This window comes from Acanthochromis polyacanthus, chromosome 12 (genome assembly GCF_021347895.1).
Source record: "Acanthochromis polyacanthus isolate Apoly-LR-REF ecotype Palm Island chromosome 12, KAUST_Apoly_ChrSc, whole genome shotgun sequence".
Classification (NCBI taxonomy): Eukaryota; Metazoa; Chordata; class Actinopteri; family Pomacentridae; genus Acanthochromis; species Acanthochromis polyacanthus.
The window spans coordinates 28,416,145-28,443,491 of NC_067124.1; the positions used below are offsets into that span (position 1 = coordinate 28,416,145).

General features: G+C 40.5%; 1 protein-coding gene across 2 annotated transcripts in view; it reads left to right on the forward strand.

The window, feature by feature from the left end:
- The window catches only part of gabbr1a (gamma-aminobutyric acid (GABA) B receptor, 1a), a 132,936-nt gene that overhangs the window by 96,609 nt on the left and 8,980 nt on the right, over positions 1-27,347 (forward strand). For both annotated transcript variants that reach the window (XM_022199160.2, XM_022199159.2), the window contains exons 16-21: positions 3,247-3,397; positions 11,119-11,251; positions 19,238-19,354; positions 20,692-20,802; positions 22,771-22,861; positions 26,787-26,914. In XM_022199160.2, coding sequence (XP_022054852.1) covers positions 3,247-3,397; positions 11,119-11,251; positions 19,238-19,354; positions 20,692-20,802; positions 22,771-22,861; positions 26,787-26,914 — 731 coding nt within the window. The remainder of the gene's footprint in view (positions 1-3,246; positions 3,398-11,118; positions 11,252-19,237; positions 19,355-20,691; positions 20,803-22,770; positions 22,862-26,786; positions 26,915-27,347) is intronic.

The following is a 27,347-nucleotide window of genomic DNA, read 5'->3' on the forward strand; positions in this document are numbered from 1 at the left end:
CTGGAAACAGCAGCGATCCTTGTTAGTTGCAACTTGTGCTACAGCGCTACAGCCATGCACAGTAGGCGTCTTTGTGTTACCATGGCGATGACGTCTTCCGTTTTCCGGTGAGGCGACAGGGCGTCCCATTCCTGACGATCGTATTTATACCCTCCCAGTGATTAGTGGATTTGGTGCAGCTGAGTTGTGTCTTTATCTTGACTGTAGTGAGTCTTTAGAGGTTTTTGGTCAGACACATTCTGTATTCTTGTTTGTGAACCAACGTTGGTTGTCTGGAAGATAAGAGTTCCTGTCCTGATTCTCTGTTTAAAGAGCTTCTCTGGTAGGCTGCGGGAGACTTTAGTGTTTGGGTTGTGCTAGTTTGGTTTTTGTACGGTTTCATTTGGACGACTATCTTGAGGCCCCTCCATGTGGTTTAGTGAGGTTTTCTGTAACAGTTCTACAAGGAAACCTGCAGCAGAAGAGACTTTGAGAGTTTTTAGGAAGTTCTGAAGACCAGACTTTAGAGCAGCAGAAACATTTGTCAGCAGTTTGAGCAGGAGAAGGTGAGCTTCAGAGTAGAAATGAGAAGGAAACCTTCTTGACCCGTGTGGTGAGGTCCTGTACCAAGAGTTTGAGGAGGTTGTGAAGAGTCTGTCGTTCTTTGATCTGAAAGCACAAGAAGAGTTGACTCATTAAAGGAGAAAACAGGAGATATTGTTGGTTCTTCTGTCACTCTAGAGCAGGGGTGTCAAACTCAGTTCCTGGAGGGCCACTATCCTGCATGTTTTAGATGTTTCCCTCTTCCAACACACCTGATTCAAATGATCAGCTTATCATTAAGCTCAGCAGAAGCCTGATAACGAGCCTGATCATTTGAATCAGGTGTGTTGGAAGAGGGAAACATCTAAAACATGCAGGATAGTGGCCCTCCAGGAACGGATCTTGACACCCCTGCTCTAGAGTTTAGTGCAGGAAGTGGAAGATTCCAAGCAGATTTATAGAAGGGGGAACCGGACTGTACTAAGTGTGGTCGAGTATAGAGGGGTGTTTTGTGGGTTTTTAAGGCTGATAATAATTATTAGTGAGGCATTTGGAGTTGATATTCATTTGCAGTAAATGAAAGTATTTAAAATCTTGGAGTTGATGGTGTTGTTTCATCCCAAAGGCTATACTATGATGTTTTCTAAGAGACATACTATGCTACTCTGTTTTTATTTTATTTTGTTTAGCCTTTATTTATAAAGGTAATCTCATTGAGACACTGAGTGTCATTCTCAAGAGAGACCTGTCCTTAAATAACATTACAAGACAACATTGAGTCACTGACAAACAACACTAAGGGACCTATACTGGACAATATAACACTGAGTTCCAGACAAACAGGGTCATGACAAAACACAACATAGACATTAAAATGGATGTGCAAAGCACCAAGAAATGAAGTTGAAATGTAAAAACACTAAGAACAAGAACAAGTCCTAAAAGATGATTTTTCCATAGTGTTTAAAAGACATATGAAGTTCTCCAGGAGAATGAAGTGGGACAGCTTCAGTCTCTGCTGAAGCGAGTTCCCTGGTCCGCTGCACTCCTCCTCTGTTATTTTCTGGATTGTTGTCAGCTGCATGCCTTCGTCCTCCCGTCTCCGTTGACTCGTCCTGCCTACCATCTCTGGAGCTGAAGCTGGATTGGGTCAGACCAAAGTACCGTCCAATTACGATGCCAGCTGCCTCTCAAAAGGCTCCTTCATCTGGCGGCACTTCTTCTGAGGGGAAGCTGAGCTTCAGCAGAACTTTGGAGATGTGTTCCAGTGGTTGGTGGATGTGTGGGGAGATAGAGAGGAACCTTTGAATTGTTCAGAAAGGAAAACAGGGAACCCATTGGTAGTTTTAGTTTAGGGTGCTACTGCGGTGTGTTTTGGGGTTTTAAGAGGTGAACAGGAGGGGTTTTTTGTATTAATGATCTTTACTTTGTTCCTGGTTGGAATGCTTGGCAATGATATTAGTCTACATAAAATAATATCAGCTCCAACGTTGGCCTAAACGAGAGTGTATTAGCCGCTGTGTTAGCCTAAACAAATTAATGCTAGCATTACAAAACAGCTGTCACTATTTGAATTCAGTGATGTAACAATTCAGGATGTGCATTGTGGTGACACGTTGTTGATATAAAGCTTTCTTCTTTAAATGCTCTGCCACTTTGTTTGCATTCTAGTCTTGGTTGTCTGTTTGTCCCTGCTCTTCAACTCAAACACTAAAAATCTCCATACACAGTTTTAAGTGTTTTTCTAATAACCTGTCGCTGGACTGTCTGCACTGGTAGACACCGTTGCTAATGTGTTTTCACAATGCAATTATAAACTCAATCTGCAAATTATTTTCCAAATTAACTGACTCATTATTTAGTCTAAACAATGTGGAAGGAGCTGTAACAAGCATAAATATTTTTTTTGCTTATTGTTGCTGCACTTCAGTCGAAAGTAATCATTTTTGACTTGTACGGCTAGCTAGTTGTATATGTGTAAATACTGTAAATAATATCAATACATCCAGTTGTTATTGTCAATACATCCACTGAAAACATCAAAGACAAGAATAGACTGATGCTACAGAGTTCTGACAAAGCCGCAGAGCTCCGTTGTTGTTCAAAAACTATTAAAAAAAACACATCAGTGAGCCCCATTGTTGCCATGTATGACATGTTCCTTTGTTTTTGTTCAGTATTTTGAGTCAGTCCCACATACACTGTCATGCTGCTATTAATACTACAATGTGTATTAACCCAGCACTGAAAATAGTCCCCAACAAATTCACCCCTCACTCCTCTTTGAGGCACATTTGCTTAAAACCACAGCCACAAACAGAATTTTTTTCATGAGCTAAAATGTGAGTCTATTGGAAAAGATTTACATCTAACCCAGAGTTTGTTTTTCTTTGCTATTTGTTCACAACAGGAGATGAGTAGCACAAGAGCAGCCTTATCTTTTAATGAAAATGTTTGTTCTAGTACTGCTTGTAACAAGGTCTGCTATCTTACTGCTGTATCCACAATCATTGCAGAGATTGTTAATCCAACAAGACCACAAAAATACAGCCCTCATATGGCTTTTAAACAAGTCCAATCCTAACCCAGCTGTCTAAAGCAATTATTTGGATCTCTGAGTACAGATAAGTTATTATCTCGTTAGCACAGTGAGATGTGTGGAGAGTGTCCTGGGTGTCATACTAATTTTCACTCTTCACATTTCTTTTCTTTGTCTGCACTCAGATGATGGGCCTCCGGCTGATCGGACCGTGGTGATCGAAGAGTACAGGTTCTTGTCTCAAAAACTGTTTGCAGCCGTGTCCGTCTTTGCCGGCCTCGGTATCCTGCTCGGCATCGTCTGCCTAACATTCAACATCTACAACGGCAACGTCCGGTGAGTTCACGAATACTACACAAGAGCTTCATCATTTCATTCATAGGCTGATGAACCTGAAATGATTTTTAGAGCTGCAACAATCGTATTTTTTCCTCTTTGCATCCAGTGGTCGTCATTCCATTACTTTTTGTTTTGTTTTTCTCGCCTTGAGTTTTTCAGAGGTCATTGCATAAACCACCTCTCCCGCACAAGCTCTTGTTTACCTTGTGTTTGTGAGAGTAAAGGTTTATTGTCTTCGTGGCCACAATATATGTTTTTATAATAGCTGTATTTTTTCCATGCAAAAGAAAAATTATAATAGTAATTTAATACCTGCAGCTATTTTGGAGAATGGTTTGAGACACATTTAATCACAAAACCAAAGATTAGTTTCGACTTCTTGAATGTATTTTTCTTCTATTCATAGTTTTGCATTAAAGTAAACTGATTGTCTTTGGTATTGGACTGTTGGTTGCATAAAAGACGACAGTTAATGCCACAGTTTTCATATTTTAATCATAAGAATAAAGTTGTTTTATTTTTAAAATGCTATAGTTAATACGACTCGATATATCAGTGTCCTAACGGTTACAGATACGTTTCTGTGATATGTAGATGACCTGTTTAGGGAGCTGCAACGTTGCTGCAAATGTGAGTAATGAATAGAAATGACATCTTGTACCAACCTCCTGCTGCTCCAAAGGAGCTGATCCTTCACTGCTGTCGCACTCAAAGTGTGAATGTGAGTTTTTGTAGGATGAGACAGAGCAAAAAATAACTCACATGTTCAGCAACATATTCAGATCAGATCCTTCTCTCTTTTGAGGTTAATGTGAACTCTGAATGACGCTGCTGCTGCTGCTTCTTGATTTTAGGGACTATAAAGTCAGTGTTTGGGCGTGGCTGTTTGCGATCTCGCTGCCGGTTTTATTGTCTCTGCGTAAGCTTGGCCCTAGACCAAATGCAAATAGAGTAGCTTTAAAAAATATCTTTTGAACTGAGATTTCTAAACTTAATACATATCTGTGAAGCCTGCAGAGCACATTTCTGATGTCTTTTTAACATAGTATTTTTATGTTTGACCTGGGTCAAAGTGATTTAAAGTCCCTTAAGTCCACAAGCTTATCAGGAGTTTTTTTTAGAAAGCTGGGGAGGTTTGTTCCTTTGGGGATCACTGGCTGACTCCAGTGTGCCACTCAGGCCCTCTTCAAGCTTTGATTATATTTCAAACACAATTTCACCGAGGGCAGCTCTCCGCAGCCAAAACAGTATGAGTCAGATCAAATCAAATTTATTCAGTGAGCTGTTTTTACAAAACAAGTTTGCCACCAACCACCTTGTTAGGAGACAGAAATACATAATCAATCCAATTTATAAACAAGATAAAGTCAAACATAATCACAACCTTAAAGGAGCAATCCTTTAGAAACTGAGGCTGATGCATTTGACCTTTTGATGTCTCTGCCTGATGTCTCAGGTGCAGCTACAAAAAAAATTCAGCTCAAGTCTGACCTTCCTGTGATTTCACACCTGTAGGAGAATTAATTTGGTCTGTGGAGAAACAGATGCTCCCTCAGATGTTCTGATCTGTTTCCTGTTCCACAGTGGCTTTTTTTAAACAACGCAAGAAGTCACACAGACTGACACGTAACTCATTAAATGGATCATTTTGGTTCCTGTTTGCAGTGGCTTTTTATAAACGACGCCGGAAAGTCTCACTGACTGACAGGTATCTCATTAAATACGTAACTTTATGGAGGAAGCAGATTCTCATGTCTGATCAGGACTGCATGCTGACTTTTCACACTTAATCTTTTCTTTTAGGTGCACCAGCTCATAAAGTAGGTGCACTGAAAAATTGTCACCCTCTCTACTTTGCATACATGTTGATAATTTCTCAACGCATTATGTAAATGACTGTAAAAAGGAATAAAGGTGCAGGTAAATGTTTTATTCTGTTTCGTCAGAAAGATCTGGGATTTATGGCTAGTAGGCAGGTCTTCTTTGGCTATATTATAATCAGTGTTAAATTTCACATTATTATATCTTGTATTTATTATACATTTATTCATGTCATTACTGGCTTCTCACAGCTTCAATTTGCTGCTACCTGGTACTGAAACGTTGCTGTTCTACTGTGCACACACCTATCACGGCTAAGGATGTCCCGATCTAATCTCATTAATTGGTATCAACACAAACCTAAGCCCAATCATTTATTTATGTCCACTGTCACAAAGGGAGAGCACAATTTGTGGCAATACATCAGGGATGGAATTTTTAAAATAATTATCTTCATCAAAAATTGGCAATATTAATCTTCAATTAACTAGTAACACAAATTGAGCCCAGTGGACATTTGTTCTGTGCTGAAATTGCGGTTCTAGTCAATGGACTTTTGATTTTGGCCACAAAGATGGAACGCTGTCTTTGTTGATCCGAGTTTGTCTTAAAAACATGAGCTTTGACCAGTCATTAACGATCACAGAAATCTCTGTCATGGTGTCCTGTTGCTAGCTAAACCTCCACAAAGGTCTGTGCTTGCCAACAACAAATTACCCTCCTCTGGTAGCTACAGTATTATACAGTAAGAGGGTCCACTTGGTGGAACAATCAGATACTACAGCTAATCTACAATACATTGTCTGATATGCATATAGAGACGATTTGTTGAGAGCATGTGCAGTCAGAATACACCACACCCTCACTACACGGCAGTTCAGTCCAAAAGTGCTTCATAACAAGGTTTATGACCACCTATCGAACAATAGGGAACAGCTTCTATGTATAAATGTTTCCCTAATTCAGAGTTTTCAGTTGTCCAACATATATACTGGATTATGTTTATTTATGTGCTTGAAGTGTGTATTATTTAGGAAAGTGATATTGGATTCGGACTCTGTGTGGGCAGACACTTTTGTAAGACATTTTAGTGTGGAATGGTGATGCTCTGACATCAAAAGTACTGTTCCCAGCCATTCTTTGGTCGTACTGTTTGCAATAAATGCGTAATGTTGATTGTTTCATCATACTTCGGTGTTTTCCAAATGTTGAGAATTTACTTATGCACAATGTGCTCAGTCTAGACACCTGAGCAGTTTAGAGGAGAAAAACATAACCCAGGTTGTTTTCTGAAGCTGCAATTTACCAGTGTCCCATAAATACCACACATGCATCAGTAGATGCTGCAATTTACCAATGTTCCCTTAACGCCTCGCATGTTTCGCGATAAGCTACTACCCAGCCGCGCACAGAGAGCCCCCACTCAGCCACTGCAGCCAGCAATTCAGACAGGTGTATTTGTAAAGAGTGAAGTAGGGCATTCTAAAAACATATTTACTTCAGCTGAAAGCAGGTGATTTCATCTATCTGTGTGAGCTGTCAGTAGACACACACAGACAGACGGGCTAAATGTCAGGCGCACTGGTGCGACCATTGAAAATGTTTTGTCATACCTGGCATATTTTTCATCGCCGACCATTTTGGTTGTTCTCTGGGGCCCAGCCGAGAGCAGCTCATGCAGCACCTTAACACTTTCAATGTATATATTTATGTTCTCAGATGTCACAAGGAAATAATTGCACAATAATATAACTGATATAGCACTACATAGACCATACAGTGGTGAAATAACAAAATTGAAGGGAAAAAGATGCCGGTTTTTCATCTTACACTGGCCTAAATCGATCCTAATTCAAAGCAACAACACAACATGGTGCCTCACTTCAGAAAATAACTCCAGCAGCACCCTGAAGTTCACCCACTGATGGTATGTAATAGATTTAAAGGTTTTTCAGAGCTATCAAAGGTTGGATTGAGGGCAGCGTTCAAGAGCAAGAGTGTATATGTTAATATGTTTGGATTCAGGCAGTAAGAGTGAGTGGCTGCACAGTAAATAAGCAGTGTGGCCTCGGGGCAGCACAAGGGCAGGTCAGTGGAAAGAAAGAATAAAAGACACACCTTCTGCTGCAGGATGAGCTGGAGCTGGAGAGCAGAGGGAAGCTTTGCTGGCTAGGTGGGTGGCTGTTACGGTACATCCAGTGCAGATTATATTAAACAGTCTTAAATCCGTAGTTTCTGAGAACATTATCATACCGAGACATTCTCTAATGTTACAGTTAAATAAACACATTGTCTCGACCAGATAGAAATCAGTGTTCTTTTTTTTTAACCTTATTATGGTAATTACTTTTTGCTTGATTATCCTTTAAGCTCCTGTGTGCACACTGTCACATACAGTACAGTCTTTCAACACGATTTCCACAGCCTCGCTTTAGTGCAGAGACAAAAACTTTCATCTGATTTCAAAGATGTAGGCAGCGGAATGTGGACTGTAAGAAGCTTAAGACATCCACAGTGAATTGTTGCCACCACTGTAAGATGAAGCTGTATCTGGTAGATTAAATGTATAAAAGAATCAATTCACCCAAATTAAAACCTGCTTTGTAGCTGTTTTCAGCTAACTCTTAGATTTTGTAACGACCTTCATGGAGGATGAATTCCTCTCACTTTTCTTCCTGCACCATCGAGAGGTTCACATTTGTGTTTTGGAGTAAAATGTCGTACCACATGTCTTAGCATCAGCTGTGTCTTTGAAAAAAAATATCCCTGGGTGTCAGAATCTCTCAGTATCTGTTTGTCTCCTTTTGCTTTAATGACAGCAGCTGCAGGGACTCCAGCAGTTTGTTCAGACCTGATGAGCCATGTTATCCCAGCAGGATGTGACAAAGTTTCAAACAGCTTCTTCTGTCAGGAATGTTTGGCTTTCCCATAAATGTTGAGTGGTGTTGAGGTCTGGTGACTGTAAAGGAAAGTTCACAACAGTCAGATGTCCTTCTTAGCTCATAGGTTTGAGGTGTGTTTGGGCTTTTTTTCCTGCTACAGTAGGAGTCTTTCAAAACAGAAGGTTGATCATGTCTCTGAAGAATGGACCTCTCCTCAGGCAGGGTGGAGTTGATTTGCTGCAAAAGTGTCCTTGAATAATCCCTGCAGCATGTTTCACTGTGGGTTAGATCCACGGTGGTATCACTCTCTCTCCTGTTGGTCTCCTTAAAGTCACCCTTCTATCACTGCCACTAATCTCTAACTGGGATTCAGCGGTAAACAGGACTTTTTTCCATCCTCCACTGTGAGATACTGCTATGTCTTAGCCCCCTCCAAGCATTTGGCCCCGTTTCCCCTCCTGAGAACTGGTTTAGAGGTGCTCCTTAATGCTCTGAGAAACTACTAGACAGTGGACCTGGGCGATAAAACAACAGCAATATTAAATGGCCACAGACACTTTATCAAAGATGATGAGAAAATCGGTCGGTAGACTGTTGGATAGTTTCGCTTAACTGTATCAGATGCAATGTTCTGGAAATACTGCTACTGCTGTCATGACTCATATTACGTTAAATAATGACACTTTACTGGGTCATCGGTAAATTTAATGTTGTACACAATAGGTAGAATAGCACTTTGTCCGAGAAGAACAAGGTAAATAGTTTCTACATTTAAACCTTACAAGGTTGTTTTCCATAAAATGTAAAAATGAAATGAGATCTTTAGAAAAGCCGAGAGTTTTGTTTACATTCTATTATTTGAGCAAAGAGTCTTTTTCAGACGAAATCTCCAAGCTTGAGAAGACCTGAGATCTCTGTTTTTGACTCTTGTGATGCAACACCTCAAATTATTATAAGCAGCCTTAACCTGTAACTCTGAACATATACAAATTTGGTTCATCTGAAAATAAATATGTAAACAACTGATCTCTAACAGATGAAATAACATATTGCTAACTTATGCCAAAAGAGCCTACAATTAATTTAACTTTCATGTCAAAGTTGTTTTGCATGAAAAAACCCAGAGTGTGCTCCTTTGCCCTCCATCTCTGCTCCGCTCTCCTCAAGGTCACTAACGATCTCCTCCTCTCCTCAGACTCTGGACAAGTCACCTTCCTCATCCTCCTCAGCCTCTCTCCAGCATTTGACACAATTAATCACTCCATCCACCTGTCTCGCCTTCAATCCTCCATCAACATCACCGCCCTCACCTGGTTCACATCTTCTCTCACCAATAGACAACAATTCATCAAAGTCAACAACTGCACATCCTCCACCGCCCCCATGTCCCATGGTGTCCCTCAAGGATCAGTCCTTGGCCCCCTCCACTTGATCCTGTACCTCCTCCCCCTCGGCAACATCATCCACCGCCACAACCTACACTTCCATTGCTACGCTGACGATATCCAACTGTACATCTCCACCACCCTCCCCTCTCTCTCCAGCTGCTTGGCCGACATCAAATCCTGGATGAAGAAAAACTTTCTCCTGTTAAACTGCGACAAGACCGACCTCATCATTATTGGACCCAAATCACTCACACCATTTCCCCACTCCCTCATCACCATTGATAACACCACCCTGTCCCCTTCCGCTCACATCCACAATCTTGGTTTGATATTTGACAGCAATCTCACTTTTGAACCCCACATCAATCAGATCACCAAAACTGCTTTTTTCCACCTCCACAACATCGCCCGTCTCCGCCATTTCTTCTTCTTCTCAGCCGCCGAAACCCTCATTCATGTCTTCATCACTTCCCGCTTTGACTAATGTAATAGCATTCTCTTCGGCTCCACCTCCAAAGCTCTCAATAAACTTCAATTCATTCAAAACTCTGCTGCCCGACTCCTCACCCTAACATCTTACATTACCATATAGAGTTTCCTGAGATGACATACGTGTATGCTGTCAATATGTGCTGTGTGAATTAAATTGAATTTCATTGAAATTGCGAGCATTTACTTCAGAGCATTGCCACATTTCCCATCACATATTCTCTGTTATAGACCGTCTCCGGTTGGGGATCAAACCCATAAACACTCTCACTTCTTTCTGTACCAAATTTATATATATATTCAAGTTTTTTCCATCCTACCTTAAAAAATGGCTGAGCTGAACCTCTACACCACTGCGTTCTCCAAAATGTACAAATTTATGAAACCCCTATCCAAAGTTCTGCTCAAACGGTTTAAACTTACCCTGCACTACACAAAGGTAAGTTGTATTATTGAAGTAATTTAGTCTATATATAAACCGAAAACTAATTTGGAAGAAGAATAATGATACTGAAAGTCTGATGCTGCAAACTGACAGCTTGTTTCCTTAGGTTTGTTACATATGAAACTGTAAGGCAAAAATGAGTGTTTTTGATCACCGGGACACTGCAGTGTCATGGCAGAAATGCTCAGCCAGTTCATTGCGCTGATGGGGTGTCTTTTAGCATTGAAAAGAAGACACCATTTTTGACATTTTAGCAGGGCAAAAAACTAGATTTCAAGAACACCTCAAAAGAATAATTGTTCCTAATGCTCTAAACCATTCATTTGACATCTAACGCTGCAAGCACAACAAATTTCCCTTTTTTGTTTCTAAAAAAAACACTTCCCCTGAAATCACCATGTTTCACAGAAGGCAGGATGTCACCTTCTGTCAGCACTAATTGGACTCACAACCATCAATCATTCATCAAAGGAGGCACCCAGGGCAGAGGAGTGTTTCTGTATGTGAACCTTTCTCTCAGCCACGAACACACAACCACATCGTCCTCACCAGCAAATACAGATTTAAAAAAATTACAAAACAATATTTGAGCAGTTAACCCTTGATGACATTCTAACACCTAAAACGTTCAGTCTAACTGTGTTTGTTTTTTGTCTTTATTTGTGTCCCTGTATGAATCTGTCACTGTTCCAGCTACATCCAGAACTCCCAGCCCTACTTGAACAACATGACAGCGGTGGGCTGTATGATGGCGCTGGCTGCAGTGTTCCCGCTGGGGATTGATGGCCACCACGTCCTCCGACCACAGTTTCCTGTCGTCTGCCAGGTAACAGGAGAAAGAGACAGACAGATGGAGAAGGGATGGGGTAGACACGAGCCAGAGGGCAGGATGACGTGCAGTCGGGCTGCATATTGTCTACAAATATCTGGTTCCAGAGATTTGACAAGAGTTTGCGATAAAATCCAGAACTACAGAAATCCTATTCATTCTTTGCCTTTCAAAGTACTTATTAAAAATAAAATGCAGTTGTCAGAGCAGAGAGAGGAAAGCCTTATTAAACCTTTCACAGCCCTCAAAGTAAAAATGAAATAACACATTTACAGTCAAAGGTGACGTCAGCAGGTTTTTAAATGTCTTCTTGATGGATTTATTATTAAAAGTAGGTTTTGATTGAGAGTAGCTGGAGAGACAAAGTGAATTAAACAGCAACAGAAAATAGTGACTGAAAGCAGTTATAAGCAGGAACATAAAACAGTGATTGAAAAGAAACAAAAAAATGCAAATAATAAAAACAGCAACTGAAAAAAGATTAATCGCATAAAACAGTGTCTGAAAACAGCAACTAAAAACGATTGAAAACAGCAACTCAAAAAATGGAACTGAAAATGAAAAAGAACAAAACATCAAAGGAAAACAAAGACACCAAACAGTGAAATAAAACAGTGACTGAAAATAAAAGCCAACTGTAGCTGAAAACAGAAAACATTGACTGAAACCAATTCTAAGCAGGGACACAAAGCAGTGATTGAAAACAAAAAAGTGAATACAAACAGTAGCTTAAAACTACTTCAAACAGTGACATAAAACAGCAACTAAAAGCAATAGATTACAGTCACATAAAACAACAACAGAAAACAGTGATTAAAAGCAACTACTGAAAACAGCAACTGGAAAAACAGTGACTGAAAACAACAACATAAAACAGCAAATGAAAATAATTCTGAACAACTGAACAACAGACTGAACACAGGATTTGAAAACTTCCGAAAAACAATGAATAAAATCTAAGAACAGCATCTGAAACCAAGATGTAAAACAGCAACAACAACTACAACAACAAACTAATGAAGAAACAGTGACTAAAATCAGCAACTGAAAACAGCTATAGAAACATGGACTAAAATACAGCAACTGAAAAAACAGTGACTGAAGATAGAGAAAGAAAATGGTGGCTGAAAACGCCTAAAACAGCAACTGAAAACAACTGAAAAAGCAGCAACAGAGCACAACTGAAAAGAGCAACGTAATATTGTGACTAAAAAAAAAACTACAGCAAACAGCAACTGAAAACAGCAACAAAAAATGAAGGTAAACCGCGACTAAAAACAACAACTAAGAATGACTGAACCAATGGTCCCACATAGGGCAGGGTATTCAGTCTCCAGGGGAAGGTGCTGGGGTTTATTTCTCCTCTTGGCTTGTTGCTCTTTTTATCTGTAAAATGATAGAAACTTGTGAATCACATGACATGGACACAAGCCAGTAGAAACAAATGGGACAAATTAATTAATTATTTTTGGATCGATGCAGCTTTTTCACATTTAGGTGCGAGATTGTGTTGAAATTGGAAATATGTTCATATTCCATGGCAACTGACTGTTACATATTTAATTATTGTTTGGCAAAGCCTTCCAGTTTATAATGGAAGCTATAATTCAGCCTGGTATATTTACCATCTTGGACTATAATTAACTGGAATTTAAAATAAAGTTCTGTGGGTTTAAGCTTTATTTTTGGCTGCACGACACGAGTTTGAAACGACGGGTCCACCTGCAGCTGTTTTCTAAATTAACATTATCGCCATTTGCATGATTTACGGCTGCTTGTTTATGTTTTTGCACTTTGCAGTTGCAGCTGTCAGTTTTGGTGATGCGATACCCTGCTGTGAAATTGTGTTCCTACTTTAAGCAAAGCCACATTTAGGTGTCATGACGCTGGTTCTGATGCCAGACACCTGCAAGCCAGACGTTTTAGGATTCTCATCATACGCGGAAAGTTTAAACGCTGATATAATTCATTGATTATCAGAGTGCGTTTTGGTATTGGGCGTTGCAGCCGTGACTCGCTGGGTGCCAGACGAGCACGAACGATGGGATCCCAGCACTAATGAGGAGTGGGAGTACTTCTCTGTCACCCATGGTGAGCCTTTGTGCTGTGGAGACGAGAGGGAGATTTCCATTTCTGTCGTTTCTCTGCTCTTTGTCCCTGTCCAGTTACTCTCTCTCGGGCTTTGTTCCATTTCTCTCTTGCACTCTGCCTCTGACCTTCTACTCTGGATCGTTATTTTTCTGTTCCTGCAATCTCTTCAAATTCATATCAGCTCCCCTGCTATCGCTCGCTCTCTGTATCCATCTATCCTTTTTTGCATCCACTACTTCACTGTCCATCGATCCTTTCTTTTTCATCTCACCCCTCTACTTTTCTCTACGTGTACACGCCTATTTTTCTGTTTTAATGGGAGAAATGAGCATAAACACTATATTGTTTTTAATGCGTTTGTTCTAGGCTAATAAAAGCAAGGGCTTAATTTCTACCTGGGGGGAGAACTTTTTAAAATCACATTTCTTTCCACCTCAAGTTTATAGTTTTACCAGTTTTATCGTTTTTCTCACTGAAAAAAAAACCCTTAAACTCTAGATGAGAAATGAGAGGAGTTGATGAAAATGTAGATATATTCAGTGCAATGAGCTGAACCAGCTGACTGGTTTATGGATTTGTTTGCCTGTGGCTTGCCCTGCCTAGTCGATGGAGGTTTTTTGCAGATGTAAACAGCCGAAAAGGAATACCTGCAGGCCTGGGTATAGGATTTATTTTAGGGGAGACACATTAAACGGCAGGTCTCGGGGTCAGCCCCCAGGAAATTCTGAGCATCAAACACTTAACGTCTTGCATTCTGGTGAATTTTTGTGACTTTTCTGCTTCAATTTATGGTTGAAATGTGAACGCTATATAATAGAATTTAGTGCAGTAAGGCTCCCAGGCATTCAGTGGATCAGATTTTCTCATTCCATATTGCCCCTGGTGGGCCATTACATAGATATGGTTTACATTTTCCTCTTTAAACATGCACGTAGCACCTTTTTTCACATTGTTGCAATTTATTTATAAACCCTTCAACTTTAATGGCTTATGTTCAAAACTTTCTCCACATTCAAATGTGTGTTTTGGAATGATTTCTAGGTATCATGCACACTCAAGATTCAGTTTAATTATCATTATGCAACATAAGATTGCATAACAGAATAACAAATGTTGCCCCTTTATGCTGCAGACAAAAAAGGACAAAATATAATGGAGTAATAAAAATAAAGCTATTTTTTGTGGCGAAGCATGGAGGATGAATTCAGTAATCTAACAGCCCAGGGGTAGAAACCGCTTCGAAGTCTGGTGGTACAGCAGCGGATACTTCTGTATCACTTGCCAGACGGCAGCAGAGCGAACAGATTGCTGACAGGCTGGGTGTGTGTTGTCTTTGAATATCCTTTAGGTTCTGCGCAGGCACCTCATCTCTCCAATATCAATAATGTTCCATAAATGGGTACCGATAATGTTCTGGTTAGCTTTAATCACCTACTGTAGAGCCTTCTTGTCCTAAGCAGTGAACATCCACACCAGTTTGTAATGTTTCCAGTTGGGATGCTTCTTTTACTCAAAGACACTAAGTGGAACCAAAAATTGTTCTACGAAGTGATGCCATGGAAGAACCACTTTAAGTTTTGCAACTGGTTCTTTAAGGAAACGTTTCTGCAAGCAGTTCTTTAAAGAACCTCCAAAGATGCCTGAGAAGAACAATTAATCCAAAGAAATTTAGTCAAAATAGGTTCTTTGAGGGATAATTTTCCAGATAGTTTTTGTGTACCCAGCTGAGTCAGTAAATAACCTGTTTTAAATTGTTCTTTGCAGTGATGTCATTGAAGAACTACTTTTAGTTCTTCATAGAACCTTTAAGCAACAGGTGCTTTGAAGCAACATTTCTTCTAGCAGTATTTTATTGAACCCTAACAGCTTCATCAAACAACAATCAAAAAATATTTCCTTTAAGCACCACAGGTCCTACAGAACTATAGCAAAAATATGTTATTTAAGGAGCCATTTTCAGGATAGTTGCACGTGCATCCAGCAAATTCAGTAAAGAACATCTTTGACATGGTTCTTCAGTAATTAAAAAAAACTGTTTTTCACATCGTTTTTAAACAAGTAAAGAACCATTTTTAAATTCAACCGTGATGCCACAGAATAATCATTTTTAGTAGCAAGTTTTTTAAACAACCATTTATTCAAACACATTATTAAATAATCCTCAGAGGTGCCTCAAAGAACTATCAAATGGTTCCTTTAGGCATCATAAATGGCCTTCTAATGAACTTAAGAAAAAACAACTATACCGTTTGAGAATAGTTCTATGTGCACCCAGTTGATTTAGCAAAGAACCTCTTTGAAGTGCCTCTTACGAAGTCTTCCAAAATAAACAGTTCCTGGAGCAAGTCAAATTATTATGTGCAGGTTGAAAAACTAGCACATTACCAGAGTTGTTGGTTGGTTGTTAATGTTCCTTTTACACTCAGCAAAAATATAAACGCAACACTTTTGTTTTTGCTCCCATTTTTTATGAGATGAACTCAAAGATCTAAAACTTTTTCCACATACACAATATCACCATTTCTCTCAAATATTGTTCACAAATCTGTCTAAATCTGTGATAGTGAGCACTTCTCCTTTGCTGAGATAACCCATCCCACCTCACAGGTGTGCCATATCAAGATGCTGATTAGACACCATGATTAGTGCACAGGTGTGTCTTAGACTGCCCACAATAAAAGACCACTCTGAAATGAGCAGTTTTATCACACAGCACAATGCCACAGATGTGGCAAGATTTGAGGGAGCGTGCAATTGGCATGCTGACAGCAGGAATGTCAACCAGAGCTGTCGCTCGTGTATTGAATGTTCATTTCTCTACCATAAGCCGTCTCCAAAGGCGTTTCAGAGAATTTGGCAGTACATCCAACCAGCCTCACAACCGCAGACCACATGTAACCACACCAGCCCAGGACCTCCACATCCAGCATGTTCACCTCCAAGATGGTCTGAGACCAGCCACTCGGACAGCTGCTGAAACAATCGGTTTGCATAACCAAAGAATTTCTGCACAAACTGTCAGAAACCGTCTCAGGGAAGCTCATCTGCATGCTCGTCATCCTCATCGGGGTCTCCACCTGACTTCAGTTTGTCATCGTAACCGACTTGAGTGGGCAAATGCTCACATTCGATGGCGTCTGGAACATTGGAGAGGTGTTCTCTTCACGGATGAATCCCGGTTTACACTGTTCAGGGAAGATGGCAGACAGCGTGTGTGGCATCGTGTGGGTGAGCGGTTTTCTGATGTTAATGTTGTGGATGGAGTGGCCCATGGTGGCGGTGGGGTTATGGTATGAGCAGGCGTCTGTTATGGACCAAGAACACAGGTGCATTTTATTGATGACATTTTGAATGCACAGAGATACAGTGACAAGTGAGTGGCCCATTGTTGTGCCATACATCCAAGAACATCGCCTCATGTTGCAGCAGGATAATGCACGGCCCCATGTTGCAAGGATCTGTACACAATTCTTGGAAGCTGAAAACGTCTCAGTTCTTGCATGGCCAGCATACTCACCGGACATGTCACCCATTGAGCATGTTTGGGATGCTCTGGATCAGCGTACATGACAGCGTGTAACAGTTCCCGCAAATATCCAGCAACTAGGCACAGCCATTGAAGAGGAGTGGACCAGCATTCCACAGGCCACAGTCGACAACCTGATCAACTCTATGCGAAGGAGATGTGTTGCACTGCATGAGGCAAATGGTGGTCACACCAGATACTGACTGGTTTTCTGAGTCATGGTCCTTGTGTCATTTCTGACATTCCCTGAAAATTTCATCCAAATCTGTTGCTCTGTTTTTGAGCAATGTTTCACACGGACAGACAGATTCACAGAAAAACATAGGCTAATCGTCACATAACTCCACCACGCCTTGGCAGAGTAATAATAGCAGCAGCTAACATAGCTGACTATGCCTGTAAGTCAAATAAGTTAATAAGCGCAGCCCTGCTGCTCTAACAGGTTGCTGTAGCAGCACCTATTGGCACTTACAAAGCACGTCATGACGAATATTACTTCTCCCCCTTCTTTTTACAAAAGAAATTGTGACTTACTCATAGTCCTCTGTTCAGATCGGTGCTGCTGATCGAAGCGGATCAATGGCAATGGTGTGGAGTTTGCAACCTACTCAGAACCCATGGAATGGATGAGTGACTGACATCACTGTTAGACAATGTGCCAATCAAGGGGGAAGGATACGTCTTTGTCCCCTCTGATTGGCTAAGTGTGCACATTTCAGAGTGGCCTTTTATTGTGGGCAGTCTAAGGCACACCTGTGCACTAATCATTGTGTCTAATCAGCATCTTGATATGGAACACCTGTGAGGTGGGATGGGTTATCTCAGCACAGGAGAAGTGCTCACTATCACAGATTTAGACAGATTTGTGAACAATATTTGAGAGAAATGGTGATATTGTGTATGTGGAAAAAGTTTTAGATCTTTGAGTTCATCTCATAAAAAATGGGAGCAAAAACAAAAGTGTTGTGTTTATATTTTTGTTGAGTGTACCTTCTGGCTCCTCCATAGTTATGAACCTATGTGGTAGTAAAAGAAGATCCAGTGGTAAAGAAACCCGCATCAGAGCCATTGTAGCATCTAAAACAGTTTTTCATAGCTAAAGTCCTTTACTTCTTTCATGTTTTTATTGCACGCATTTTAAATATTGAAGGCCACATATCCCCTGCGTCCCCATTGAAATTGTCGCTGAAGCCTACAGACACTATTTAGGGCAAAAAAAACACTCTACCTTCTCTTCATGGTTTTCTGGCGCTCTTTAAGAAACATGCCTGTATTAATCATCAGTATAAGGCAGAAATGCACAGAGCTTCCTGTAGTAAATATGCAAATGCAACATCATTTCTATCAAGAATGTTAATCATGGTTTAATGTAGGGTTGAAATACAGCACAGACATTTATTTTTAATAATGCTGTAGAAAATGCAATACGCATCTTACAGAGCTATTCTTTAGTTTCACTATATTCTGTTGCACAGAGCAAAACTGTGAAACAACAAGGTGGACATAAATCTTCCCTGTCTTGTTTAGTCTTACTGACAGCTTTGCACACTGTTGTCAGTATGCTTTTGTCAGACTTCCTACTACATACTTCATTTTGTATGTACTGCTTGTGCAGTAGGCAATTCCAAACACAGCCATTGTCTATGTAAGGAGCAGTGCAATGCATTGTGTTTGCAGTTTGTCACTTTTTAAAAGACAGGTGGTGATGTTGGCCAATCTCTCATTCGCAATGAGTTGAGATTTAAGCTACTTTATGCAAATCAAGGGTGTCGATAAACCTTTTACCAATTTTCAATCTGAAATGAAGACAGATTCAGCAGTTGTACAGCTTATTTTCACCTTAAATATTTCAGTGAATTTTTTCCTAAAGTTTCCAAGCCATCTTGTAGGTCCTGTTTGAACTCACGGAGCAGCCAGTATTTGTTATTGGAGTGTGTTGCCTGTCTTCCTGTAGGACAGTACCTGTAACTTATCTGTAGTGACACTGACTAGTTGTTTGCCAGTCATTCGTCTAAGTCATGCCCTGACCTCTCACCCACCTTAACCCAGCTTCGATACTTTGAGATGAGCACAGAGTGAAGGAAAAGCAGCCAACAAGTGCTCTGCCTATGTGGGAACTCCTTTGAAAAAAAAGTGCAGACCTCATGAAGCTGCTCGGAGAATGAAAAGCATGCAAAGCTGTTATCAACACAGAAAGAGACGACTTTGAAGAATCTAAAATTTAAGACATATTTTGGTTTGTTTACACTTTTTTTTGCTGACTGCACAAATCCATGTGTGCCGTTTCCTAGCTGTGATGTCTTCAGTATTTTTCTACACTGTAGAGAATAGTAATCCTCACCGCTCCTTTTCCTTCCCTCCTGCAGTTCCGCCTGTGGCTCCTTGGCCTCGGCTTCAGCTTGGCGTATGGCAGCATGTTCACCAAGATCTGGTGGGTGCACACCCTCTTTACAAAGAAGGACGAGAAGAAGGAGAAGAAGAAGGTAGGAGGGAGGAGGAGTGGGGAGGCGGGAGGGAGGAGGGGAGGGATAAGCCTCTCAGCGGTCTCCGGAGAGCAGAGAAAGGATGGGAGAGGGAGTCCAGGCCGTGCAGCATGTGTGGCACCGGCTGATAAAAAAAAAAAGTTCTGTTAAAAACTTTGCAGGCTTCCTCATAACATAAGCTTCTAAGAGGCCAGCTCGGCATCATTCACTGCGGCGCGTGTTGAAGCGAGAGTGCAGGGATAAGAGTGTTGGACACACACTGACACAGATACTATACATGCAGCATTCATGCATGCAGGGACATGCAGGAGTAGATTTTGGGCACAAGATTCCCACGTCACCAGATTTATTTGCATGCTGTTGTGTTTAGCAGTGGGTGTATTTATGTGTGTGTGGGTGTGTGTGTGGCTCCTCTCAAAGATAGTGTATCCTGGAGCCAGTAAGATACTGCCAGTCTGCGATGTGTTGTGGGAATTTCTAAGACCTAATCAGAAGAATAAGAGATTAAGCCATTTATGGAATATTTATGAATATGGATGAGTATTAAAGTTCTATGCAGAAATCCAACCTTCGGGGGGTTTATTATTTGAGCCAAAGCACAACGAATCGGGTTGACTTTCAACTCTCTTCATGTCCACAGAAGGGCAATTTACCAGAGAGCTCTTCGCGAGTATTTAAAGAAACTTTCATAAATGGAGGGGAGAATGGGCGCTTTTCAAATCATTTTTCATGCAATTCAAGTGAAGAGGCGCCCAGCACTGTGTAATGTGTTTTCTTCTTTATTTTATTTTTCAGTTTTTAGTCATTGCACGCCTGAACGGCTGCTACTATGTTAGAGGTGCTATGAGTAAGCCAGCAATAAAATAAAAACGATGTGTGGAAAGAGAGAGGGGAAGCAAAGTGGGAGAGCTCATTTTTGCTGCTTGTTTTCGGTTACGGCTGTATTGCTTCCATTATAGCTCAGGTTAAGAATAATAGAGCTGATGCCGGTTGCTTAGGAAACTGTCCGCGCAACAGCAGTGTCGTCTTAGTGTGTATAAATGATGATTTCAGGTGGCAGCGTAAATATAGGCACTGCAGCTTTTTTTTTTTATTGTGTCGCCTGCAGACACACACACGCTCCCGCTGCTCCTAAAATACACTCGGACACACATCCTCAGATAAGACGCACATTCAGAAAGACAATTCGTGCCCAGTCATCCAGAAATCACAAGGACGCCTGTCGCATTATTTGTCCTGGTAGTTTGTCTTTGTTTGCGGACCGGCTCGTGATGCCCTTGGATAGTGATGACTGTTGTGTGTGTGTGTTTGTTTTGTGCGTGTCTTTGCTCACACAGCAACACTTGGAGCCGTGGAAACTCTACGCAACAGTTGGAGTGCTGCTGGCTATCGACTTTCTGTCACTCATGATCTGGCAGATTGTGGATCCTCTGCACATTACGGTGGAGGTAGAGTACGAGAGACAGATGAGATCATTTGTGTGTCATCGCCCATTTGCACGGCCCGCTCGGCGGCTGCCATCAGTCAGTAACACAGTAATGAGACACTGAGCATCGATTGAAGAAATGTTCTTTCATTTTGATTCATCTTAGACTCAAAGAGGGCAGTCTAAAACAAGGATAAATATCATGCCATTTTACAAAGCACAAGGACACAGCAGCACACTGATATTAGGACTTATTACACATATACTTGGTTCAACTAAAAGCACAGTTTGTCGTTGTCCTTTAACTCTGCTATAAAATTGTACATTTAACCCTTACAGCTGGGGTAGGCAGGAATTTTTTGGCAGCATTGGACAAAAAATCCACACTTTTCTTTCCGCATGTTGTAATTCAAGAGGAAACTAGACTTTGGCACCTTGTCTTGGCTCCATTTTCAAGCTTTGGAAAGCTGATGATAAGACATTTTAGCCAGGTCTTTTCAGATGGAGGGCACCGTTTTAAAAATGTACATTCGCGCATCAATGGTGAAGATGTAGAGCCTGATCTAATGACTGAAAACACTGAAAGAAAAGTTGCAATTTCAGCATCGGCCACAACTGCCCTCGTGGTAAAAAATTCATTTATTTTTCTAAAAATTTATAGTTATTTTACAGATTTCCTCTGTTTTATGAGAAACAATCAGGTTTTTGTGAACTCCAGTTTTAACATTCGCCCCATTTTTTACTAAAAAAAACACCTGAAAGCTTTAGTTCATTGGAGTCTTGTGGTAAAAATACTGTGCTGCACATTGTGCACTGTGTTTGTCCTCTTATTACAAAATGAGAAGGTACTGCTGCTGTTGGAGTGTTCATACATTAAATGGGTTGCACCATTTAAACCGTATGACTTTGCACTTTCAATATGACTGAGGCTGATGTCACTGAATTTCCACTCAGCCAGTATTCAGACAGATGAGTGTTCTAATCTTAACTTGCATTAATTCGTAGTTTCAGTTTACACACTGACATGAAGGACTTTCTTGTTCATGTTCAGCGATTGCGATGCAAAATAACGCCTATGTTTTCAAGTCTTCTGCATTGATATGGTGTATTTTAGCCTCTTGTAGATCAGAGATTTTTACAACAGACTTACTGTTTGCTTCAGGCTCCTCTCAACCTTCAGAGGTAGTCTTTTCCAAAAATGCTCCCATAAACCTGTCCAGCAACAAATCTTAGCCAAGCAAGCAACTAGTCAGTGAAGATATAAGCATTTAGCTTCTATAAACTGAGAGATGTCCCTCTTGAGAGATAAACAGATAGTGAATATCGGAAAAGATGGTGCTTTAGTCTGTTTTAGATGGTGAAATAAAAGGAAAGTCTGAAGGTTATAAACTGTATTATCACTGCTGCTGTCCATTGAAGCACAGTGGAGAGCAAAGCAGAGGTCGGACACTAAACTGAGTTTAACTCGGTCAGTAGAAAAATAAGTTACAGAAGTGCTGAGGAACGGAGGCACATCTGAAGGCAGACAATGAATATGAATAGAATAGACACAGTTTTCATGTTCCATCCAGAATATGATCAAAAACCTGAGCAAGACCAGACATGTAGGATGCTGGCGTGCATGTAAACTCACTTATTAACTGCATTCAAGCACTGCAGGAGCAAGAGATTTACAAATGTGAACAGTGCTGACTTTAACTAAAGTCCTGCATGGAGTTTTTTAATAGCCATATTTCATATTTATTGGGTATCTGATATTCTGTTAATTCAGTCATCTATATCTGACTGTCGAGAAGGACCTATTTACCAGAGGGGATCAACCGTGCAGTCGCTGGGGCTTATGCTTACGATGCATTTTTTTGCCTCCTTCTCCAGTGTGCTGCTGTCTCATCGTTTCTTATCATCTCCCACTCTCAATTTCTCTCTCTCTCTCCCTCCCTCTGTTTCTTTTATCCTTCCATTGCTATTCCTCCGTCTGCCATGTGAGTAGAAGTTCAAGGAGGCCCCTAAAGAAGATTTGGATGTCCTGATTCAGCCCCTGCTGGAGCACTGCAGCTCAGAGAAGATGAACACGTGGCTCGGTATCTGTCCTCTCTTCTTCGTATCGCAATCTGTCTCTTTATTACTCTTTGGCCTGCTGTGGCTTTGAGTATCACACATGGACATATGCGGACACATATGCAAGCACACGCGTCATTGTTTTTCACTCTGAATTAAACAGGTCTCATATCACAGCCCAGCCTCACCTCCCTCAGCCCCCACCAGCCCCGTACATTTGATTCCTCTTTTCTCGGTCTTTTCTTCTCCTTTTTGTCAGGCCCACTCAGTCCTTCTCTCTCTTGCTGTCGGTCTCTCTGCTGTCTTTCTTAGCGTGGCAGCTCTTATGAAAGTATAATGGTGCTGAAATTCAAATAATGTGGGTCACAAACTGGGCCATTGCCCCATAGCATTTCCTTTCTCTGAGAAGAAAGATTTCACTTTAATATCAGGCTGTATAAAGAAACAATGGACACTCTGAAGAAGTGTCGAACTCGCTCAGTCACAGATTCGCTACTCTTCCCTGCTTCACTGTTATATTCTCTTTTCTCTGTCATTCTGTCTGGTTCTGACTGGATTCCTACATATTCAACCTCTTTTCCTCTCCAGCATCTAATCATTTTTGACTTCCTACCTCTGCACTACTTTGTCACTTACTCCCTCAAAGGCCACACTGAATCGTTCACAGTCTTACTTCCACCTGTACTAGAAGCCATGTCAAGTCAGAATGATGCCGTAGTTTCACAAATATGCATCACGTTTCTGTCAAAAGACTTTATAATTACATGTACCTAAATTAAAGGAACTTCCGGGGGACAAACTTCATAAAAAATCAAACAAAAAAAAGCATTGGTGCTACTTATTTACACCATAACACTATCCACTTGTCCCAACATCTATGCCGTGAACTCTAGCTGGACGTCATTTAGCATTACAGAATTTGCTGTCATGGTTCCTGTCGCTAGCAGTGATGGTTGACGAAATGGCTACAGTGTTTGAAATTGAAAATAGTCCCCTTTGTTCTTTATACGACCCGTTGCCATGTATTTTTGTTCTGGCAAATCAGTCACTCTCCTGTAATCATCAGTGAAACTACAATGCTGAGAGTCTCGAGTGATGTCAGCTGCTTTTTACTTTGGTACACAGGTGCTGTGAGCTAAATGCTAACCACAGTGCTCACAACAAGAATGCTAACATGCTAAATTTTGAGCAAGTAGGCTCTGGATGTTTGACAAGTCTCTACCATTACTTTTGTTTCAGCATTTAAAGAATCAGCTTTCAGTCAGTTAAACTGACTTCAGAATAGTAGCACCAACACTTTGCTGCTTTACTGTTCCTGTCAATATCGATAGAATTCAGGAAATACGTTGTTAGATTTTGTTCAGAGTTGGCATATTATTTTTGGAACCCAAAACTAATATCTATAAAATGTTTTGGTGAATATTTAAAATTTCATGTTTTCAGACCTGGAAATTTTTTTCTATTTTTACTTTCAAAAGATCTCATCTGGGAAGCCGTTTTAAGCGTCCAATATCCCCAAAAAATTCGAAATTTAGTAAAAAAAAAAAATGGAGAAAATTATTTCCAGCAGATTAAAATGATAAAATGGATTCAGTAGAGGCCTCATTTTTAATCACTGGCCCTTGAGATGGCAGAAAGTGCAATAGTGTTTAACAAAGGTGAGCTATTTCACATTTTCAAGGACCAATAATTAAAAAAAAAAAAAACGACCTCTGCAAGAGCCATTTAATCATTTTTAATCTTCTGGAAACAATTAGTCTGTGTCGTGACCAAATTTCATGGCAATGGGAGTCATATTTTTGGAGATACTGGACTATTAAAATAGCCTTCCAGCTAAGACTTTTTTTTTTTTTTTTTTTTTTTAGGGCAAAAAACTCACAAAAATCGTGAGGTCTGAAGACATTTGAAATTCTCAAAATTCTGCCAAAATACTTGAAAGAACTAAAGAATGTGGATTTGGGTCACAAATAGCAAAATTGTATACTTTGAATTAAATCTGGGTTGACAGCACTACCCTGCTATCTGAAATGACACGGACTGACCACATGTCAGAAGCTGGGATTACTGTGACTAACAAGACCTGCTTAAACCCTGGAACTCCTATTTTTATAATCTGGACAATCTGAAGAAGAAGAAAAAGAGAAGCCAGAGCTTCACTGTGCAATGAAATCAAAGCAGCAGTGTGTAGAAAACCTGTGAGGTCATTATTCCTCTCATTGTCCCTGCCGCTCGATGGTTTAATATCACCAGCTGCCATTTATAAACGCCATTGCACATATAAGCACTGCTGCAAGGACGGCACTGAGAACGGCATTCAGAAATGCCGACTGCTGCTCGCATCGACGTTTATAAATGCCGTTTGATTCTTTAATATCACCAGCTGGGGTTCATAAACGCCAACTGGCGATATTAAAGCATCAAACAGCAGGGAAAATGAGACGAATAATGACCTCGTCGGCTCTCCAGCAGTGGTCTGTGGGGTAGACTAACTGTCTTGTTGTACTGTGGTCCTTAGCAGAAGTTTAGAAGAAGCTAGACATATACAGTGACGTAATAACGTGGCTCTATGATGGCCCCATAAGTTGTGGAAAAGCCTACTGGTTCTATAAGGGTTCATAAGTTAAATCCATCGACTGAACACAACCAGAACTAGCAGCAGATTGGTGGGAATATGTCTTCACTATCTTAATTTAGCTTGTAGCCATGCCAACATTTATTAATAATAATATTAAATACGGTGTGCATTAGTTTTGCAGATGTATAGCCATTTACGTTTGTGAAATTTTGGCCCAGTAGTTGCACCACAAAAGTCGTGTTCACCCGAGTAATGCAGATATTTCGCATCCTTAAAGTCTGTACCATCTTCCACCCAATATGTTATAAGATATTTTAGTTTCAACCAAAACAGTGGACAAACCGGCTATCTGTCTGGCATTGTAACACCTGGAGCTCACTGTTGTGGTTATAAAACTGATTATAACTATTGCATGGAAAACCGGATATCCTACCTTTTTGTCCTGATTAGCTTCATATTGCTCAAGCTCCAAAAAATGCCTACAACGCCCTAATTGCAACTGAGTTCAACACAGAATTTCTGCACCTAATTTGTTGTCTACAAGCCAAAGCCAATATTCTCTGGTCCCAGCTCCCCCTGGAGCCTCAGAAGACACTATTCAGCTGTTTTCATCTGTGTTGTGCCTCTTGTTACTAGTTAATTGATCTTAACATGTAAAATTCATGAAAAGCCCATTTTAACATTCATTAAGGAGGTCATAGCAAGTGAGTGTCAAAAGACTGCTCCCTTGGGACAAAACACAATGAAGGGTTAAAATACCAACAAAGATAGAAACGGTCTACGAATCCATAAATGCAACGTATATTGAACCAGCAAAAAGCAGAACAGGTGGAACATATTTTAGATGAAAAATAATTTGAATAAAGTGGCAACGTAATAAAAACTGACCTGAAAAAATCATTTGGTTTCAGTTCGTTCTGAACTGAAAACAGTTGCTGCTTTAAAAACCAAAACTGTTTCCTAGCAGTGATGTTGGTCCAGATGTTTTAAAGGACACTAAACATCCTGTCTGCATGGAACACTTGGACCAGGGCACGCAGACAACTTGACCACAATTAGAAAAAGTTAACCAAAGTTAAAGCACTGTGGGTTCTAACAGAAGTTTGTTTATGTAAAGAAGATTCAATTATGTTAACCTTCAGTGCTACTGCAATAATACAACCTAAGTATCTGATTACACAATTAGAGACAAATGGAGGCTAAATGTTTTGTTGGATATATATCTACAACCTTGAAAAATACCATAAAATCGAACCTAAACATGTATAGTCATTTATTCACTCAATTATGTGATTTTTGCCCCATTACTATAAATATGCACTCAGTCACTCTTTCATCTGCATCCTCTCACTGCTCTCTCTTTCTTCCTTTAGGTGTGGTTTACGGCTACAAGGGTCTGCTGCTGCTGCTGGGCATTTTTCTGGCTTATGAGACCAAATCTGTCTCCACAGAAAAGATCAATGACCATCGGGCCGTGGGGATGGCTATTTACAACGTTGCTGTGAGTCTAGAAAGAAGCAACACTATCAGGATAAAAACCCCTCTTTCCAGGTGTTGCTGTCTGTTTTTCCTGCTGTCTTACTTTTGCTGCAAAGAGCAGTCTGTGGCACACCGAATAACAGAAATAAAGAAGGTTTTTATTGCTCCAAATACACAAAATGGCTCTAGCATATCTGCAGGAGATTGAGCAATGCCCAGGCCTCCGTGATTACTTCGGTGATTACTTCGGTGTCTACACTAATATGCTTTCATTTTAGTTGTTAGCTTCTGCTATATTGATGCCTTCTATTCACACTATGCCAGCGTTTTAAGGATACTGCTGTGTTGAGTTTCTGTGTTGTGCAATTCAAACTACAGAGACTGAAGGGTGGAGCATGCTGGAATCAGAGCTAATAAATGTTGAACAACAGTCAGTTCAGCAGCATAAACAAGAA